At 36.3% G+C, this 21,993-nt stretch overlaps 1 protein-coding gene across 1 annotated transcript; it reads left to right on the plus strand.

The window, feature by feature from the left end:
- Positions 1-127: 127 nt before the first annotated feature.
- LOC139946730 (uncharacterized) lies at positions 128-21,682 on the plus strand. Its single transcript, XM_071944393.1, has 10 exons — positions 128-356; positions 2,546-2,677; positions 3,760-3,879; positions 6,054-6,176; positions 7,561-7,683; positions 8,291-8,416; positions 10,189-10,311; positions 14,342-14,470; positions 16,002-16,124; positions 18,208-21,682. Exons 1-10 carry the CDS (start codon positions 278-280, stop codon positions 18,327-18,329), a joined length of 1,200 nt encoding a protein of 399 aa, XP_071800494.1. The 5' UTR covers positions 128-277; the 3' UTR covers positions 18,330-21,682.
- Positions 21,683-21,993: the final 311 nt, after the last annotated feature.

Below are 21,993 nucleotides of genomic sequence, written 5' to 3' on the forward strand. Positions count from 1 at the left end.
CCCTGTAACCTACCCGCAGAATGGTTTAACCTAGTTATAACAATAGTGTTAATTTCCATGCCAAGGTCGTTGCTGTTGCCATAATAATGATGACGTGAGTTGTGCAGCCATTTTTCCTTTGTAGTTCCACATCAGTCTACGTTCATGTGTATTCACCCGATTCCTCCATGATTCACCATAACATCACGAGTTCTGGTTTTGCCCGCCCGTGTCGTTCATGTACATGATCCATCCGTCAAAACACACAATTAAACCAGACCTGTAATCCTGCAACAAAATGGCCGTCAAAACCATTTTCGTTTATTCTGTAGCTGTGATGGTTTTCACTTGCGTGTACAGTGTATACGGGCAGGAAGGTAAGGCTATTCTAGCAGTACTGTATGCTGTTTTCTATGTTTTGTCAGTCGGCATTGATGGCGCACCAATCTCGTATTAAAACTGAATTTCTGACCATTGTGTTTAGTTCGACGGTGTGTATCATCAGAGCGGTTTCGTGCAGCCGACTGGCTATATATAGTGGTTAAGTTACCGGGTTCGGGGCACTTGTGTCCTTGGGTAAGACATAATTACTCCTCTTCAACCAGGAGTAAATGGGTATCTAGGAGGGCAGAAATGGTTCTTTTGATTGATTGGCGGGTTGTACTCCCAAGGGAGCTTATGTGGTTTGATGAATGAAATAAATGGCATAGTGACCATGACCAGGGTGATATTGGTCGTGCGCCGTGGATGAGCGTCCCTGAATGACGATTTAAAGCGCTAGATCACTTTTATTAGACAAGAGACAATTGGTATTTAATATGGCTTGTACGTTCAATGCATACTCAGTGAGGACCAACTGTTAATTTCAAAAGTCCACCTTTTCCATAGATTCATTTGCAGAAAGAATATTTTACAAATCGTTCATGTGGAAGGTGTTGGGAGCCGTTTTCACTTACGGCACTTTGTTAATGATATTGCCAGGGAACAGACTACTCTATTAAAGGGTCTATGTACTTTGTGTAGGACAAAAACACAATGTCCACAGATTTACATTAAACTTACACAGTTTGAAGATAATGATAGTAGAAAGCTTCCCTGAAAATATTACTTGCTGAGGTGCTGTAGTTTTTGAGCAATGAGTAAAACAATGTCATGAAAATAATTTTCGTCTCAGTAATCATGAGACAAAAATTATTTTAGCATGTAAAAACAAATTGTCATGACATTGTTTTACTCATTTCTCAAAACTACAGCATTTAAGCAACTAATATTTTAAGGTACGCTTTCTACTATCATTATCTTCAAACGGTGTAAGTTTAATGTAAATCTATGGACATTGTGTATTGTGTTACAAAAAGTACCCAAATCCTTTAAAGATGTGTTATAGCAAGTCCAAGATTTCGAGTCCAGAAGTTCGAGTCCAAGTTTGAATCTTTGATCGTCGTCCGGGTCCGAGTTATCAAAATGTGACTCGATCGGACACAAGTCGGAAAATGACAGTGTCAAAATCACCCTTGTGACTCTGAACCGTTTTTCATCTGAATTTTGTGATGTCCATGTACATGTAAACGCTTGTTAAAAAAAAAACAATTGTTTTGGGTTTATTTTGATAGTAGATGCTCATTGGGTCCCACACATCTATTAATATGGACGCTTTTTGTTACGACCTGGACTTTATAACATGATGCGTGTACTTATGTCCGAAGAAAGAAAACAAGAATAAATATAAAAGAAGAAAACAATTGATTAAAAAAATAATAAATAAACAAACTAGATCAATAAAACAGTAAAACTAAAAACTAAAAACTAAATAAATAAATATAACAATACATAATGAGAAGGGTAGATGGCCTTAGCTTTCGATACAAACCGGCCGTTCTTCAGAGGCATAAACACGTACAAACATATCCATTTATAGAAAAAGAGGGGACAATTTAGCCAATCAAAGTTTCTATTTAAGAAACAATTGGTGGCTATGATATGAACCAATGGGACAAAGGATGGTCAGTATGAAAGGGTGGAGTACCGGACCATAAAAGTGGTATATGCATTGTATGTATAACAATGCTGGGAAACACGAAAGGGTAGGATTAGAGAGCAAGTTGCATCATGGTGCAACTAACTAAAAAAGAAAAACAGAAAAAAACAAGCGAAGACTGAGTTTGGTATCCTCCCACTTTGTGCAGCCCATCCCTGCAAACAAGCAAGACAGCAGACAACAAATAATTATGAACAAATAAAATTAAATAAATAAGTAAGTAAACATTTGACTCGATCAAACTCGAGTGCGCATCTGAATTACGACTCTCTCATGAGTTACAACTCACTCATCTGATAGATGGTTGTTGTGTCAACTGAATATTTTCTAAACTGAAGAAAAGCAACACCAAATCGAGGCCTGCGTTCTGTTTTTTCACTTGTGTAGGTTTTTAGCCTATTCTTGTAACATGTAAAACAATATACATTATTTCCAAAAACATTTTCGCCTTTAAATCGAAACGTTCGGAAGGCCTACATAGTCAAATTCAGTTAAAAAATACAAATTACTTTTGTTATTTCTTCTCAGCTACTGCTACACCGGCACCTTGTGAGGTGTATTATTATTATCATTGCAATGATGGGAATGGATGCTACTTTGTAGATGATGAGTGTGACTATCGAAATACATGTGCAGACAAAACGGATGATTTGAACTGCGGTGAGTATTGTCTCACTTAAATGCACCTAGTTTTATTTGAGATAATCAGTATAATGTTGATTTTACCCTCACTGCTGCTGTTTGTTCTTGCGCTGATGCCCCTGTCAATGATTCTGAGGAAGGTAAGTGCCGGTTATGAAATAAAGAAGGACGGGTGTAAGATAAACCATCTACTTGTTATGGACGATTTGAAGTTGTTTACAAAGAATGAGGCGGAGATCGACTCTTTGGTGCAGACCGTCAGGATTTTCAGCGATGACATCGGGATGCAATTTGGCCTTGAGAAATGTGCTTCAATGACAATGAAGAGGGCAAAGAGGGTACATTCCGATGGCATTGCTCTGCCAGATGGTGCACAGACGAGGGCTTTGGGTGAAGAGGAGAGTCGAAAGGTAAGGATGAGGGCAGAATACACCAGACGGGTCAAGAAATTTGTGAAGTCTAAACTCAACGGGGGGAGCATGGTTAAGGCGATTAATACATGAGCTGTGTCTTTGATGAGGTACAGTGCGGGTATAGTCGAGTGGACTAAGGAAGATCTAGATGTCATGGACAGGAGAACAAGAAAACTGATGACCATGAATGGCATGCTTCATATCCGCGGTCGAATGTGAGCAGGCTTTATCTTCCAAGGGCGGTAGGGGGTTGCTGAGTGTGGCAGACAGTGTCAACATCGAGCGCATGAGTTTGCATTGTCATATTAGGAAAACTGAGGAGAAGTTCTTATATAAGACTCAGATATTAATATTTTTTGAAAAAAACTTATAAAAAGGGAACGTCGTTCACCTGTAATTATTGCACAACATCCAAAGTGTCAAACAATAACCCAATATTGGGTAACCCTTGCCCTCAATTCTATTCAATATGGGGTGTCCAAGACGCATCAAGTTATTCTCCCTTAAAATAAAAACACATGTCATTGCACTTGTATCAATTTCTGAAAGTCCGCGCATTTGGAGGCAGCAACCAAGACTCAACAGAGCTGTCGACATTTTCACTGCGCGACTGCCGCTTTAATATCGAAAATGTTACAATGTTTGGTAAGAACGCTTTTTGTTTCTTCTCTCTTGACTGATTATTAGATAGGTGTCACTTCTTAGCTTACCACTGCAACGAATCTCGCCAATGTATTTCAACGTCTAAGGCTTGCGATGGCCATCAGGATTGCCTCTACGGTGAAGACGAAGACCCGACTTATTGTGGTATGTATTGAGTTTTATTGTATCTGTCTATACTTTGCCCCTTCATAAAATTGCAATTATAAATCACAAAAGAGAAAACTTCTGAATGAAAATGGGGCCAGTTTGAGACCCATCTTTACCACTTAAAGTCCAATCTTTTGTTCTTAACATTTATTTGACTCAAAGAATATTAAAATCGTGCATGGGGATGGTATTGGGAACCAGTTTCACGGGCCCTTTGTGTATACATATGGATTTTTCTCTCCCCTTTAAAAACTCGCCTTTAAAAACTCACCTGTTTCTTTCATACTCTTCTGTTACTTTAAATCATGTTACTTTTGCTTCTGTCTTTTCACTTGTCTCTGTAGTTCTTTTGGTCTCGTATGTATTAGTCGCAGGTAACAATAGATATAGCCAGCGATCAGACTACTTTTGAATCATTTGGAAGTGTGCAAGGAAGATGAGTTACAGCAACACCCGGGCAAACCTTTATATGCATAGTTGACACATTGTAATTGAGTTCATCTTTTTGAGTCCGAGTCCCAAGTTCGAATCCAGAAGTCCGAGTTCGAGTCCAGAAGCTCAAGTCCGAGTTTGAGTCATTGACCAGAATGTGACTCGATCGGACTCGAGTTTAACGTCTGAGTCATAACTCATCTCAGTTGGATGTGTGTACTGTATGTTTTCTCAACATAAGAGAAATAATGTCAAAGTCTTGATTGCGACTCTGATAGTGTTTTCACATTCATCAAAAAGATTGTAAAATGATACATTATTTCAGAACAATGCATTATTTTTCCGGATCCCGCTGTTAAAACCTTTCACTGAATAAAAGGGCCTTTTTTCTGGTACCACATAATAGTCATTTTAAGTCATTTCCCACAAGTGTAATGACTGGGGGTGTCAAATTCTCATCTTAAAATGCACTGGAAGTAACTCAAAATAATTGTTAGCGTAAAAACTTACTTGGTATAACGAGCAATGGAGAGCTGTTGATGATACACCACATTGTAAGAAACGGCTCCCTCGAGAAATAGCGTAGTTTTTTGAGAAAGAGGTAATTCAACACGCAAATAATATTTATTTCAAGACTTCAGGCCTGACGCCCGTTTTAGCCACACATATGCAACATTTTGTGTGTTTTTTTTTCTTTCACTATTCTCTCGCAACTTCGATGACCAATTCAGTAAACAAAAAAATTGAAACTTACCAATTACTGGTTGCTTAAACACTCATCTTATCTTAGAAAATAGCTGGTCATGTAAATAAGGAAGGCACTTAAATGTAAACATAATTGGAGAAGGCACATAATAATTATTTGTTCTAAAAATATTATGTGGTATAGTATTACTGGCCTGTTCGTCCCTCGTGGATATTAGGTTAGCTATTGAGGAAAATAAATCAATTATTTTGATAATGAGTCCAAATTTGTCTAGACATTAGTTGGGTATGCAAAGAGTAGAACGTTTTTTGGAAATGCGTAGAAAATATTTATTGTTTATTTACCTTAGATTGTGTGGTTTGATCTATATGGCCCTTCAGTGATTTGCGTAAAAAATAGACTCTGACCGCATTTCAGGGTTTTAAATCAAAACTTTCGATACAAGGTCAGATCAATTAAGTAAACATTATATGTCTTTTATAAATACCTTAGACAGTTTCGCTATTCCTATTGGTGGAGAGCGCGTCACGTGGGTTTTTTAAACGGTTGATAAGGACCAGCTGGAGCTCTGTTTATAACCGGTTGTTTTCGGATACTACGCGCTAGTCTTGGTGCAAGACGTTTCTTGTTACGGGCGATGCGTGCACTGTCGGTGAGTTGGCTGCGCTGTGTGTGAAAGGAAAACGAGAACGTCTTGCACCAAGACTATTCAAGCACGAACGGATCCGAAACTGTCGTCTCAGTCATAACAATAGAACACACGGACGTGGAGCTCAAGCACGTCGGTAACGGATAAGTTTTACAGCGTTTCTTACTTTATTACGCCTTTTAACCAAAAAGACATTTATGATTAAAAGAGTAGTGACTCGTTCTTACACGGCCATTTAAAACCTTGCTCGTAGCCGTGCCGTGCGACAAAGGCCCTCACATTCGGCTCGGGCCTTTATCACACGGCAACGACCCTGCCGGTTTTAAATGGCCGTTTAAGAACTCGTCGCTACCCTTTTTATTTTATTCCCTTATTTCTTCTCAGCTATACGCTGTGACGGTGGTGCAGGTGATTTTCGATGCAATGATTATTATGGATGCTACTTTGAAGATGATAGGTGCGACTCTTCGAATGGATGTGTTGACAAAACGGATGATTTAAACTGTGGTAAGTATTGCCTTAGTGTAAACAAAAACAGTTTAGAGGCACTGGATTCTGTTGGTAATTACTGAAAATAATCATTGTTAGCATAAAAATTTACTTGGTAATTATAACAAGCAATTGAGAGCTGCTGATAGTATAAAACATTGTGAAAAAGGCTCTCTCTGAAAGAACGTAGTTTTTGTACAAAGAGGTAATTTTCCACTAAAAATATTTGAATTTGATTTCGAGACCTCAGAATTAGATTTTGAAGTCCCGAAATCAAGCATCTGAAAGCACACAACTTCGTGTGACAAGTGTGTTTTCTCGCAACTTCGACGACTAATTGAGTTAAAATGTTCACATGTTTGTTATTTTGTGCGTGTTATGTTGGGATACACCAAGTGAGAGGACTGGTCTTTGACAATTACTAAAGGTGTCCAGTGTCTTTAACACTTTAAGAGTGGAACAGTGAAGTAACATTAGATTGAGCTTTCCCTCACAAGATGTACAGTAATCAAGGCAAGCTGTGTATTTTTTTCTGTCGTGCAAGAAAGAAAAAACTAAAAAGATAAAGGAGATGGATTCGAACTTATGATCCTTGCTTTTCATAGCAGATATCTTGTAAACGGTTAGAGAGGTTCAAGTCATGCGTCTAGCAATTGTAAGGGTGAACACATAAAATTGGTCTTGTTTACCAGTAAGTCATCAAGAGAATGTGTTTTTGACAAATTCCCCTACGAAGTGTTTTACCACTGATAAAGCAATTAACAAATAAATGGGTTTTGTTTATCATTAAGTCATCGAGATTGTGCCCAAGTAATTATATCTCCATTTTAACACGAGTACTTCCATCTAATATTTTGACGTGCGTGTATAACTTGTGATCCATTGTTGACGTAGGCAACACCACTTACTTTTGACACCAAATAATGAAACAATATTTGTTGAGGACATCATAGGACCCCAATCTCGTAAAAAACAACACATCTAGGGTGAACCCCACTAAATAAACTCCCAAAGCAAAGAGCTAGATAATTAAAACAACTTCGAAATATACAAACAAAAATTACAGTAAAGAGACACTTATAAAAAGGGAAGATGGTATACTATTACAATTCTTGCACAACATCCAAAGTGTCAAAAAAGAACCCAATACTGGGTAAATCTAACCCTCAAATCCGTTCAATGTGGGGTATCCAAGACCCGTCGAGTTATTTTCCCTTCAAATAAAAACACAAGTTTTACCCTTTTGTATCAATTTCTGAAAGTCCGCGCATTTGGAGGCAGCAACCAAGACTCAACAGAGCTGTCCGCATTTTCACTGCGCGACTGCCGCTTTAATATCGAAAATGTTACAATTTTTGGTAAGAACGCTTTTTGTTCATTCTCACAATTGACTGATTATTAGATAGTTGCAACGATGACGACTCTTTCTACTGCCCGTCATCTCGTCAATGTGTGTCAACGTCTCTGGTCTGCGATGGGAATCTGGATTGCCTCTTCGGTGAAGACGAAGACGCGCCTGATTGTTGTATGTATAGAGCTTTATTGTATTGGTTTATGTTTGACTCTTGATCCTTTAATTGCAACTAAAAATCACAAAAAAAAAAAAAAAAATTTGGACAGAAATGTGCCAAATTTAAGACCCGCTCTTCCCATTGAAAAGTCCAATCCTGTTTTTAAACATTTATTCTCAGTCGACAGCTGGTTGTGTATAACTCTAAAAAAAAAATTGTGGTATTGGCCCTTTCGTCCCTTCAGGATAAAGATGAGGGTGGTTACACGCCCCTAAAAAGGTAATTGCATTTGGATAACTAATAAAACCCGAATATTTCTAGACAATGGCTGGGAATGTTAATTAGTCACTCATTAGAGCTGAAAATTATTGGGAAATGCAAATAAAATAGTTGTATTAAATTGTTGTGGTTTTGAACTTGAGGGTTTTAAATCAAAAACATTCGATAAGTAGTCAGTTCAATGGGAGACTTTCTGGGACGATAGAGTGCAGCAGACTTACCGGGTAAATCCATTGCTCTCAGAACTACGTAAACAATAGAAATTTACCCTGTAAGTCTGCTGCCACCTAGCGTCGAAAGTCTCCAATTGAAAAGTAAACATTATTTGTAATTTCTTCTCAGTTCCGCCTTGTACTGGTGGGTATACTGGTGAATATCAATGCAGAGATGGGGAAGGATGTTATAGTGATTATCATAGGTGCGACTCTTACAGTGTATGTGGTGACAAATCAGATGATTTGAAGTGTGGTAAGTATTGACTCACTAAAAGTTTAACAATAAGAGTAGTAGTGAAATAACATTCATAAATACCTCAGATAGTTTCTCCATTTTGATTGGTAGAGAGGACATCACGTGGGGGTGTTTAAACGATGATATAACCACAGCCAGAAGTGTTTCATCGCAGTTAGCCTATGTGCGGCCACTGAATCAGCATAAGGAGTATAGACGATGTGACCTCTGACGTCACTCAAAAACCATAACATGATTCGCACGTATACCGCCGGGCAAAACTTTTGTGTTTTGGCAGCCAGCTAGAAAGTGTATGCCATCTTACCATGACTACGCGTATTTTTGCCCGGCGAAACATGACGTATACAGTGTTTTGTCAACAGAGGGCGGTTTGAATGTAAACATAGGTCACATCGTCAATACTTGGATTTCTGACGTTATAACCTCGTTCATCACTTTGTTTTTTAACCAAGCAAGCTGAATTCATCACCGAAAGGGTTCTGAAGCTTGGTGGAATTTAGGGTAGTGTGTTATTGCTATATTTGAGAATGTTTCTAATTAAAATTCATTCTTGACCAAAACAATAACATTATTCAAAATGAATGTGCCCCAAAAAGTTGAGTGAATGCTTTAGAAGTGAATGTCGTCTGCGGCAGAATCATTTAGTCTGGTTCCCAACATATTCGCACGTGTTACTATAAGAGACATAAACAAGATGTTAGTTTCATTATCTTGATGTATCCCCCTTGTTACTGTTTTCCAATCCAGACGTATATATTTATATAATTGATGTTGAGAGTTTTATCCTTTTCGTATACATTTTTGTAATTTATGTGAATTGCCAAATAAATAATAAATACAAAAAATGTATTCAATTAGCCAAACAACATGGATAGAAAATAACAAATAAATTGCGTACGAGCGGCGAGGGGCAAAGCTAGCACTGTAGCAGAGTTTTGTCCTCAAATTTACAGGTTTTTTAAAACATTATGAATCTGAAGGTACAGGTATTTATGAATGGGAATCAAAGTGTGTTGAGTCGGTTTTAAATTAGTGGTTTAAAGGCAGTGGACACTATTGGTTGTACTCAAAATAATTATTATCATAAAACCTTTCTTGATTACGAGTAATGGGGAGAGGTTGATAGTATAAAACATTGTGATAAACGGCTCCCTCTGAAGTGACGTAGTTTTTGAGAAAGAAGTAATTTTCCACGAATTTTATTTCGAGATCTCAGATTTAGAATTTGAGGTCACGAAATCAAGCATCTGAAAGCACACAACTTCGTGTGACAGGGGTGTTTTTTCTTTCATTAATATCTCGCAACTTCGACGACCGATTGAGCTCAAATTTTGCACAGGTTTGTTATTTTATGCATATGTTGAGATACACCAACTGTGAAGACTAGTCTTTGACAATTACCAATAGTGTCCAGTGTCTTTAAACCCGCCGAGGCATGGTTCTTGATAATTTACTTCAACTTCGTCTCGGTAAAATTATCAAGAACCAGGCCTCGGCGGGTTTAAACCACTAGTTTAAACCTCTTCACCACACATTGATTCCCTTATTATATTGATCTTCCCGTACAAGATAATCGAGGCAAGGTATGTATTTTTCCAGTCATGCACGACAACAAAACAAAATCTAAAGTTAATTTTAGTGTGATTCGAACTTATGACCCTTCAATATCATAGCAGATATCTTGTTAACGGTTTGACCATTATTTTATCCATGCCCGAGAGGAAAGTTCAAATCCTTTTTGTTTATTCTCTCAATTGACTGAATATTAGATAAATGTACCGATAGCTTCTCGTTCTACTGCCCGTCATCTCGTCAATGTGTTTCAAAGGATAATGTCTGCGATGGCAATCGTGATTGCCTCAATGGTGAAGATGAAGACTCGACTGATTGTCGTATGTATTCAGTTTTATTCGGTGATCGTGTAACATGTGCACGAACACCTCTTTGTTATTGTTCTGGTTTTTAGGTGTTCGTGCGTGCAACAAGCACGAACACCTCTTAATATTGTTTGGTGTTCGTGCAATACGAGCAGGAACACCTTTTGATAATGTTCTGTTTTAAGGTGTTCGTGTAATACGAACAATCCCTCTTGATATCGTTAGGCGTCCTGCATGCGTGCAACAAGCACGAACACCTCTTAATATTGTTTGGTGCTCGTGCAATACGAGTAGGAACACCTTTTGATAATCATCTGGCTTTAGGTGTTCGTGCAATACGAACCATCCCTCTCGATATTGTTATTAGGTATTCCATCCAGACTCGAGGCTTCACTCAATGTTGCCACATTATTGTAAAACAGAATAAGCATTATTCATTCTTCAAGTAAAAGCAAATCCTGACAAAAAATACCAAGCATGAGCAAAATCTTTTAGACTTGACAATTTAACAAGTATAGTGCCCACGATTAACTTTTTTCGGCACGATAGGTACCTGAATTACTAAGATTAGCTTGAAGATTGAACGGACTGAACAATACAAACCAATTTATTAAGTCACACAGTGGGCCAGAATTGAATCAAAGTGCGCCAAAATTATTTTGATGAAAATTATATTTAAACATATTTATGATGGAAAGTTGGTTGTAAGCGGTTTTCTGATACGTACAATTTGATGGTCATGGTTTTAAAGGTCTATGACGTCATCATAGTCATGAATCGTGATTGGTCGGCAAGCGTTTAATAACTACTATAATATGCGTTTTGTTCATTTGTTTTCTTCAATTAAACGTAAGCATATCAAAGAAACAGTTTGTGAACAAATTTTTGCAATGCAAAGTGTTTTCATAAGGGTTTCTAAAAGCGGTACTCATAAATGGTTGTCTTTTCTTTGATGCTGAACAGAGAAATATGACCGTTGACACACGCACTAGTCGTTACAGGTGGTTGAGTCAAAACAGGCGTTTATCATAGGGGTTTACAACTTCAAAATTGAATAAAAAAGTCGCAACCAAATTTGGTTTTAGACTGTTCCTGAAGGTTCAGGCTACTGAAAAAAGCTAGAATTAAAGGGGCAATCGGCGGCATTTTATATTTCCTATGTCTCTGATTGAAATGAATGAAAATTAAGAGACATTTTATGGAATTTATCAGACCTTTTCATACCGATTCGTCACTATGAGAAAAACGCGACGAATTGAACCTCAACATCAAGACGGCACAAATTTGTCATCTGGCGTTGAGTTACAATGTTTTTTAGCTTTAACAAAATACCCTTTTCTAATTGCTGTTCTTTATATAGTTAGCATCATATCAGGAACATATGTTTTTTGTATAGTTGACAAAATCTGAATGTCTAGTTGCTTTTAATTGCATTTGAAAATGACAAAAGAGAAAATTTCTGGATGGAAATTGGGCCAATTGACCCACCCTTCACATTGTTAAATTAAAGTGCATTTGTTTGTTTGTTTGTTTGTTTGTTTGTTTGTTTGTTTGTTTGTTTGTTTGTTTGTTTGTTTGTTTGTTTGTTTGTTTGTTTGTTTGTTTGTTTGTTTGTTTGTTTGTTTGTTTGTTTTGTTGTGTTTTGTTGTGTTTGTTGTGTTTGTTTTTGTTTTTGTTTTGTTTGTTTTGTTTGTTTTGTTTGTTTGTTTGTTTGTTTGTTTGTTTGTTTGTTTGTTTGTTTGTTTGTTTGTTTGTTTGTTTGTTTGTTTGTTTGTTTGTTTGTTTGTTTGTTTGTTTGTTTGTTTGTTTGTTTGTTTGTTTGTTTGTTTGTTTGTTTGTTTGTTTGTTTGTTTGTTTGTTTGTTTGTTTGTTTGTTTGTTTGTTTGTTTGTTTGTTTGTTTGTTTGTTTGTTTGTTTGTTTGTTTGTTTGTTTGTTTGTTTGTTTGTTTGTTTGTTTGTTTGTTTGTTTGTTTGTTTGTTTGTTTGTTTGTTTGTTTGTTTGTTTGTTTGTTTGTTTGTTTGTTTGTTTGTTTGTTTGTTTGTTTGTTTGTTTGTTTGTTTGTTTGTTTGTTTGTTTGTTTGTTTGTTTGTTTGTTTGTTTGTTTGTTTGTTTGTTTGTTTGTTTGTTTGTTTGTTTGTTTGTTTGTTTGTTTGTTTGTTTGTTTGTTTGTTTGTTTGTTTGTTTGTTTGTTTGTTTGTTTGTTTGTTTGTTTGTTTGTTTGTTTGTTTGTTTGTTTGTTTGTTTGTTTGTTTGTTTGTTTGTTTGTTTGTTTGTTTGTTTGTTTGTTTGTTTGTTTGTTTGTTTGTTTGTTTGTTTGTTTGTTTGTTTGTTTGTTTGTTTGTTTGTTTGTTTGTTTGTTTGTTTGTTTGTTTGTTTGTTTGTTTGTTTGTTTGTTTGTTTGTTTGTTTGTTTGTTTGTTTGTTTGTTTGTTTGTTTGTTTGTTTGTTTGTTTGTTTGTTTGTTTGTTTGTTTGTTTGTTTGTTTGTTTGTTTGTTTGTTTGTTTGTTTGTTTGTTTGTTTGTTTGTTTGTTTGTTTGTTTGTTTGTTTGTTTGTTTGTTTGTTTGTTTGTTTGTTTGTTTGTTTGTTTGTTTGTTTGTTTGTTTGTTTGTTTGTTTGTTTGTTTGTTTGTTTGTTTGTTTGTTTGTTTGTTTGTTTGTTTGTTTGTTTGTTTGTTTGTTTGTTTGTTTGTTTGTTTGTTTGTTTGTTTGTTTGTTTGTTTGTTTGTTTGTTTGTTTGTTTGTTTGTTTGTTTGTTTGTTTGTTTGTTTGTTTGTTTGTTTGTTTGTTTGTTTGTTTGTTTGTTTGTTTGTTTGTTTGTTTGTTTGTTTGTTTGTTTGTTTGTTTGTTTTGTTTGTTTTGTTTGTTTTGTTTTGTTTTGTTTTGTTTTGTTGTGTTTGTTTTGTTTGTTTTGTTTGTTTTGGTTTTGTTTGTTTTGTTTGTTTTGTTTGTTTTGGTTTTGTTTGTTTTGTTTGTTTTGTTTGTTTTGAAATAAAAATCACCAATCCCGGTCAACTTCTTTTTGACTCACCCTGTATGCCATTTTGAAGTGTGCAACTTCAATGACCAACTCCAAATTTTCACAGATTTGTTGTTTTATGCATATGTTGGGATACACCAAGTGAGAATCTGTGACAAATACCAATGGTACACAGTGCCTTTCAATTGACCATTCGACACCCACAAATCATTTTGATGCTGTAGTAAACAAGGACATTGCCATGCCATCAAGAACTTAAATAATTAGATAAATGTTATACAAATTTCTTGTTGCTAAGGGACTCAATTAATCGTAGACAATAGCTGGCCATGTATATATAAAGAAGTCACTTAAATTTAAAGATTATTGGAAAATGCACTCTAAAAAATTGTGTGCCTTTTCGTCCCTTATGACAAAGATGTGGGTGTTTTCCTATCCCTTTATAGCTATTAATTTAGAGAATCGTCTACTGGGTAACTAATGCGGGCACAAATTTCTAGACATTAGCTGGGAATGTATTATTGAGAAATGCAAATAAGATTGATGAGTATGTAGTTGGTGTAGTATCTATTACCCTTAAAGGCAGTGGACACTATTGGTAATTGTCAAAGACTAGCTTTCACAGTTGGTGTATCTCAATATATGCATAAAATAACAAACCTGTGAAAATTTGAGCTCAATCGGTAATCGAAGTTGCGAGATAATAATGAAAGAAAAATAACCATTGTCACACGAAGTTGTGTGCGTTCAGATGGTTGATTTCAAGACCTCAAGTTCTAAACCTGAGGTCTCGAAATCAAATTGGTGGGAAATTACTTCTGTCTCGAAAACTATGGCACTTCAAAGGGAGCCGTTTCTCACAATGTTTTATACCATCAACCTCTCCCCATATACTCGTCACCTAGAAAGGTTTTATGCCAATAATTATTTTGAGTAATTACCAATAGTGTCGACTGCCTTTAATGGATTTGCGTAGAAATTGGGCTCTGATCTCATTTGAGGGTTTTAAATCAAAACTTTCGATACATAGTTTGGTTTATTTAAAACTAATTGTCATTTCTTCTCAGGTCCACTTTGTACCTCGTCTTATTATACTGGCGATTATCAATGCAATGACGGGAATGGATGTTACAGTGTCGGTGATAAGTGCAACTCTCATAATGAATGTAATGATAAAACGGATGAATTGAACTGTGGTAAGTATTATGGCTTTATGAGGGTTTGGGTACTTTTTGCAGTACACAAAACACATTGTCCACAGATTTACCTTAATACACGATTTGGAGATAATAATAGTAGAAAGCTTCCCTTAAAATGTCACTTTTTGAGAAATAGTAAAACAGGTCACAAATTTAATTTTCATCTCTTTAGTGAGACGAAAATTATTTTAGCATGTAAAAGGTTTTAACGTAGTTGTACCAATATTGGCTAAAACTGAGACGACAATAAATTATTTTAGTGACATTGTTAAAAAAGTGCAGCACCTCATCAAGATTATTTAAATGGAAGCTTTCTACCATCATTATCTATAAACTGTGTAAGTTTAATGCAAATTATATCTGTGTTTGTGCAAAACCTTCTAATAAAATAAAACAGTTAAACACTCGCCCGGTTTATAGTAAAATGATATTTTTTTTACATTTACTCGTACACCGATGTGCAATAAATCTCTCCAAAAAGTCATCAAAGTGACAGCTGTCCCTGACTTATTGGTTTTTCATCTGCCACATCAGCTGGAAAAAAATCCACTGGACATGCTATATCAGTTTATCCTGTACTGGGGCATCTGTCAACACCTCAAAGTGGATTCGCAGACTTTGGCGCCCAATTAGCCTTGGGTTAGGAAAATAGGTAGGGTAGTCCGTCAGTGCCTGTCTTTGAGATTGCTGTCCCTATACAGTTTTCGTATGGTAAAATCTATCACTTTTTTCTTCCAAAATAACAAATAAAAAACCATCCACATCTCCTCAAGATTCTTATTGCATCCATAGAAAGTTAGAAAAAGCATTAAACAATTTTTTTTTTCAAATTTCTGAACTCAATTATTACATTATATGCGGGGGAAAAAACACAGGGACTGTAATCACATAGACTTGATTCAAGTCCCATTCTCGTATGAGAGGTCCGAAGCATATCACGCCAACTTACTATGAAACAACCCGTGGCATACAGTACAGTGTGTGCCCGCAGCAAAACAGTAGTTTTCTGGGGATTGCACGGGATTGGGACTTGAGTCAAGTCTAGCAACTTAACCACCCAACCACGATTGCACGTTCAAAAACTACAGGGGGGCGCTTTCCATGGTAAACAAGTTGTGACTGCTTAATAAAGCAGATATCTTGCTTATCCTAGACCATTGATAATGTTCGTTGAGAGAGGGCAGTCCAAATTGACAGTGGTTACTGCAAACAATTAAAATTAACATCTAATGGGATTTCCTCATAAAATCATCGACATCATAAAAACAGTAAGATAATTAGTAGTGAAATAACATTATATTATTAATCTTTCCCGTACAAGATACATGTGCAATAATCAACGCATGGTCTGTATTTATTTTTCCAAGTCATGCACGAAAACACAATTTTCATGAGAATTAAATTAGCGTGTTTCGAGCTCACGCTTGCTTTTCATTTAGCAGAAGTCTTGTAAACTGTTTAAAAAAAGTCCATGTCTGACAGGAGAGTTCAAGTCGTATTTTTTTTTTTCAAATTGACTGATTATTAGATGATTGTCGAGGTTTTGACACGTTCTACTGCTACAAATCTCGTCAATGTGTGTCAAATTATGAGATCTGCGATGGCCAGCAGGATTGCCTCCATGGTGAAGACGAAGACCAGCCTGAATGTTGTAAGTATTCAGTTTTAATAAATATCTATTTATTCTTGACACCATATAATCCTCCAAGAACAAAGTTTGGGCCTGCTAAGAGGAACAACTAAAGTAAAAACTCGTTAGCATTATTTCTTCGATTGGACGTGACTATCCCACAGAAAAAGATCGAATTAAAACTACACGCGTCATTTAATTCTGAAGACTTTAAAAACTCATGTGTATAGCTTGTTGTCGTATACACACAACCTTCTTTTTTTTAACCAAAGAGATCTACAAACTGCTCCCCTGAGTTCGAACCAAACTTCACATACTATTTTATTGGGAGTGAACCTAAAACAAGATTTTATAAAATCTGACTGTTCATGGTGTTTAATTTGAGCACGTAAGTACCTCCGACACCTTGTAGAATGCAACCAGGGCCCAATTTTATAGAGCTGCTAAACACAAAAATTTGCTAAGCATGAAATTTCTTCCTTGATAAAATCAAGATTACCATCAACATTTCCACATGATTTTCAGGATAAACAAACAACAGCTAAATACCAGTAACAAGCAATATGCAACAAATGGAAATTTGGTTGGTAATCCTGTTTTTATCAAGGAAGAAATTTCATGCTAAGCAAATTTTTATGCTTAGCAGCACTATAAAATTGGGCCCAGATTGAAGAAGTCGGATAGTCGGACTTCAGTTTCTGTTACATGATCAAAGCAAGTTTCGCCACACTGGTTGTCAATAATTTTTGGAATAAAACTCTATTTTGCCCCAATAAATTGTAAAGGCAGGGTATCACATAAACGTTTGGTAAAACACCAGCCGTCGATTTCACAAAACTCTTCCTAACTTAAGACTAATCTTAGGACTTATTAGGACGAGTCCCAACCCTGCACTGTAGCATGCAGACTTTAAGATTAGTTCTAAGTTAGGACGAGTTAGTCGTCCTAACTCGAGATAAGACGAGTCCTAACTCTTTTGAAATCGACGGCTGTTCTTACTTAAAGACACTGGACACTATTCGTAATAATTGTCAAAGACTAGTCTTCACAGTTGGTGTATCTCGAACTATGCATAAAATAACAAACCTCTAAAAGCAGTCAATATTTGTTTTATAACACCCCAAACATTTCTAAATACTGTACTACTATTATTAAAGGCAGTGGACACTATTGGTAATTGTCAAAGACTAGCCTTCACAGTTTGTGTATCTCAACATATGCATAAAAAAAAACGGTGAAAATTTGAGCTCAATCGGTCGTCAAAGTTGCGAGATAATAGAAGAAAAACACCCTTGTCACAATTCTAAATCTGAGGTCGCGAAATCAAACTCGTGGAACTATATTTCTCACAATATTTTATATTTTATAACTGACATACAGATCCTTGTCATTTGATTGGTGGACCTTACTTCACATTCACTATTACCACCATCCGCACCGGCGATCAAAAAGACCTTTTCGCCCATGGGGAACAGCATTTCCCATTCAACAGTTAGGATCATCCTTGTTCCTAATGTTTTTGAGCATACAGTACAGCACCGCCGCGCTGCTGCTAAAACAAAGAAGCACAGTGTGCAAAAGGTTGTGATCCGATTTGTGCATTGTTGCCGCTACGCAGCGCTACATGATTTTTGGTTGTCAGTAATTTATGTGATTTTTCATAATGTTATACTTTTAAAATAATATATCAAATGACAATGATCTATAAGTCAGTTATAAAACAATTGAGTGGCTTTAATTCGTAAATGGAAGGAATATTATCGCTCGGTAAAATTCCCCCATTCCACTCTGAGCCACTCAATATTTGTCTACTATTACCCTTTCCCCATTACTCGTTACCAAGGACGGTTTTATGCTAATAGTTATTTTGAGTAATTACCAATAGTTTCCACTGCCTTTAAAGTTTCTCAACATATTTTTAAACTAACATTTCATTATTTTGGTCTAAATCTTTGTAAAAACACCTTTGTTGCATGTAATGGTGTGCTTTCAGATGCCCGAGAAATTCCTCATGCCTCATGTGGAACCTTTCTCAGATTTAATTTTGTTTTCCCCCTCTCTCTAAAACTTAAAAAGAGATTGTTGTTTTGCTCGTTTCTTCCAGTCCCCACTATTTGGAACTATTTGACAGGAGGTCAGGTGGCAGGAGCGGTCATCGGTTTTACCAGCTTTGTTGTCATTGTCATCGTCATCGTCGTTGTAGTGCACAAGAAGTGCCAAAAATGATTATGACTGCTGCCATTGGCTTAGTTTAGTCTATGCGCGACTATATACATGTAGCACTAATTTGTAAAACGCAGTTGAAAAAATACGTATAACTTCATTTTTATTTTATGTTCGCACATAAAGAAAAGTGATCTATTTTATATTATTTTTTCAAAATAAAGCTTTTGTCACTAATATATGTGTTTTGATGAGTGGAATGTGAATAAACAGTTAACTAAGGTTTTAAAAAATCAGTTCTTATATTATTTACAAATTTAACAGTAGACCCCGACCCGAGAGGGCGCTGTTCGTGACGTCAATCGAGGCAGACTTTGCCTGTAATGCGTAGAGTAAACACAATTGCAAGGTACATGTACGGACCAAGTCGTGAGTTTGTACGTTTCAAAAAAGAATTTGTTTGGGTTTTTTCCGGCAATGCCGACCAGGTGTATTGCTGCTTTGTTTGTTTTTGTTTTCCTGTCCTTGTTTTTGTCCAAGTCCTTGTCTGTCTCAGGGAAATGCACAAAATCATTATGCTTAACCTGTTTGCCTGCATGTTGACCAGGACGTTAATTTCTTTATAATTAGTACCTTTGAAACGTCTATACATTGTATTGCTGTTAAATCATCTACCATACATATATTTCATTATTACACTCATTGTTATTTGTTTCAACTGAATGCTTAATGGTTACTGTCGACATGAAAAACAAAAATGGCAATTGATCTGAATTGAAGCTGTGAAATACAATGTCATCACCTTTAAAGGCAGTGGACACTATTGGTAATTGTCAAAGACTTATAGCCTTCACAGTTGATGTATCTCAACATATGCATAAAATAATGAACCTGTGAAAATTTGAGCTCAATCGGTCATCAAACTTGCGAGATAATAGTGAAAGAAAAATACACCCTTGTCACACGAAGGTGTGTGCGTTTAGATGGTTGATTTCGAGACCTCAAGTTCTAAATCTGAGGTCTCGAAATCAAATTCGTGGTAAATTTCTTCTTTCTCGAAAACTGTGGCACTTCAGAGGGAGCTGTTTCTCACAATGTTTTATACCATCAACCTCTCCCCATTACTTATCACCAAGAAAGGTTTTATGCTAATAACTATTTTGAGTAATTACCAATAGTGTCCACTGCCTTTAAGTGTTGTGTGTTTATGAAATATGGGTTGCTGTGAGGATATCATGATTTACAGTATCAAAAGCTTTTGGGGGTCTAAGAATATGCTTATATTTAAATGTAAATTCATATAACTGTGATATTATCTAGTAACTGATTAATGAGTGGTGGAGTGTTTTTCCGAAATCCAAAATTGGGAATCAGATAAAATGTTGTGATCATCCAGGAAATGTATCATATACGGATGTGAACAATACGTTCAAGAATTTTAGAGAACGTTGGTCTGAAATAATTAATAATGCTTAGAATCAGTTAAACTTGATCATCAAATATGCCGATGATACCTCAAATATGCCGATGATACCTCAATTGTTGGTCGTATGTCTTCCACGGAGGACTCATTGCGACGCTACAACAGCGAAATTAATCATGTTAACTGGTGTACAGAAAATTACCTTTAAATTAATGTTAATAAAACTAAGGAATTAGTATTTGACTTCAGAAAGAGGGGCACGCCCATACCAGCGCTTACCATAAATGGACGGCCAATTGAAAGAGTATCCGCGTATAAGCGTTTTTGTCTGTACTGTTTGAATCATGGCCAGTTTTAATTTCCCCAGTGTTGGATAATAAAGTTCTTATCTTGTCTTATCTTATCTTATCTTATCTTTTATTAAAGCACCACCATTATGATCACAGCCAGCACATTTCTTAGCAGGCAAATTACAAAATAATGTTATGAGTTTCATGTTCGGTAATTGTAGTGAAAAATATAGAATTTTGATTAGGATCTTGAAGAAAGATGTCGAAGTTAACCGAAATTGGTGGAAATAGCACTGGAAAACTGAATTGCCTATACTTTTTATTTGTAAATAATATGTATTGAAGTGTTCGACAATCTTAATGTGGATCATCAACGGAGTGACCATCAATGTTCATGGATGAAATTTCGAACCGTGGCTTATTATGAAAAACGCTGTTTACAACTTTCCAGGTCACCTTTTGCCTTATCACACGGGTTATCAAATTGTTTGCAATAGTAACTTTGTTCAGATTTACGTATCAAATTAGTTGATATATTTTTGTACCGTAAATATTTAGATCGACTACATTCGTAGGGTGCGAAACTTATCTTCGATAAAGTTTGTTTTGGTGATAAATAAATTTACATATTATAATAAGCTTACTGATATCCAGGGAGATTTGGGCATTATCTTGCGAGAACTAGACTTCTGGCTCTTCGTGTGAATATGTTTTTAACGGAGGGTATCAAAGATACTCGTATGTGATTCGTGAAGGTGGTATTTGTATCAGGTGAATAAAGGACTAGCAGACTATGCGGAAGTGTCGTGGCCGAGCGGTTAAGGGCACCGAATTCAAACTCTGTTGTTTCAGAGAGTGTGGGTTCGAATCCCCAGCCGTGACACTTGTTTCCTTAAGCAAGACACTTAACCATTGCTTCGTCCTTCGGATGGGACGTTAAGAAGTTGGTCCCGTGTGTTGTGTAACGCACGTAAAAGAACCCAGTGCACTTATTGAAAAGAGAAGGGGTTCACCCCGGTGTTCCTGGCTGGATTGGCGGCATATTGCGCCACAGCACGTAGTAAACCATTACATGGTGCTATGTAAAAGGGGTGGATCTCATAATTCAAAAACCTAGTCCCACATAATCTTGCAGGAAATACTGTATGTTTCAGCGCTTTGAGACGCCCTTCGGGTGCATAAAGCGCTATAAAAATATCGAATTTTATTATTATTATTATTATTATTATTATTATTATTATTATTAATTATTATTATTGCACAATATTGCAAAAACCACCGCTGGGCCAAGCTACAATCCCGGCCAAAATGCCTGGGCCATGCCTATGATTTCTTGTCCACTTTCCATTGACAAACAACCTGTATCCCCCCACCCCCCCCCCCCCCCCCGCGCTCAATGTTGACTGGACAGCCATAAGGAACCAACATTGAGAGGGGGCAGGGGGCACAACGAGATATTGCCGGGATTTTGGCCTGAACCGAGTCTAAAGTCAAGGCCGTGGTTTCGAAAAGATTTAGGTCGGCAGCTTTGACGCAATAATAATGAAGTTTTACACTAAACTGAAATAGCGTTTGTAGATATTCGGTATGTTTGCTTGTGTAATGGTGTAAGAAGTGTAATACTGTAAATTTGTTGTTCAAAAACAATCATCAAATTTTATATTATTATTATTTTGAAGCAATTTTTTGAGCTATTATAATATTATTCTGGATGATATCTTGCAGTTATTACTGATTGAGTTGTGTATTCAATATTTTCCCTTTAAATTGGTTGCTCAGTTCGGTGTGCTTAAATCAAAGACAACCTAGAGCAATCTTATATAAAACCTGATAATCAATAACATTTAAAAAAGTCAATGTAAACAAGAAAAACAAACAGACAAAAGAGGGGAAGAGATTTGGCTCAGTGCAATTCATTTGTTTCAACCTCTTTCCCGTTGGACGGCGTGCCGTATCAACCGCTATTATGTAATCCCTTTTCGACCTTAATGTCTGTATGTGAAATATTGCACAC

Source organism: Asterias amurensis, chromosome 14, assembly GCF_032118995.1.
Source record: "Asterias amurensis chromosome 14, ASM3211899v1".
Lineage (NCBI taxonomy): Eukaryota > Metazoa > Echinodermata > Asteroidea > Forcipulatida > Asteriidae > Asterias > Asterias amurensis.

Bases quoted from the DNA above. Each gene is read 5' to 3' on its own strand.
- LOC139946730 (XM_071944393.1), top strand. From the start codon at position 278: ATGGCCGTCAAAACCATTTTCGTTTATTCTGTAGCTGTGATGGTTTTC. The intron at 3,880-6,053 runs GTATGTATTGAG...ATTTCTTCTCAG, and splicing joins CGAAGACCCGACTTATTGTG to CTATACGCTGTGACGGTGGT. The intron at 7,684-8,290 runs GTATGTATAGAG...ATTTCTTCTCAG, and splicing joins CGAAGACGCGCCTGATTGTT to TTCCGCCTTGTACTGGTGGG.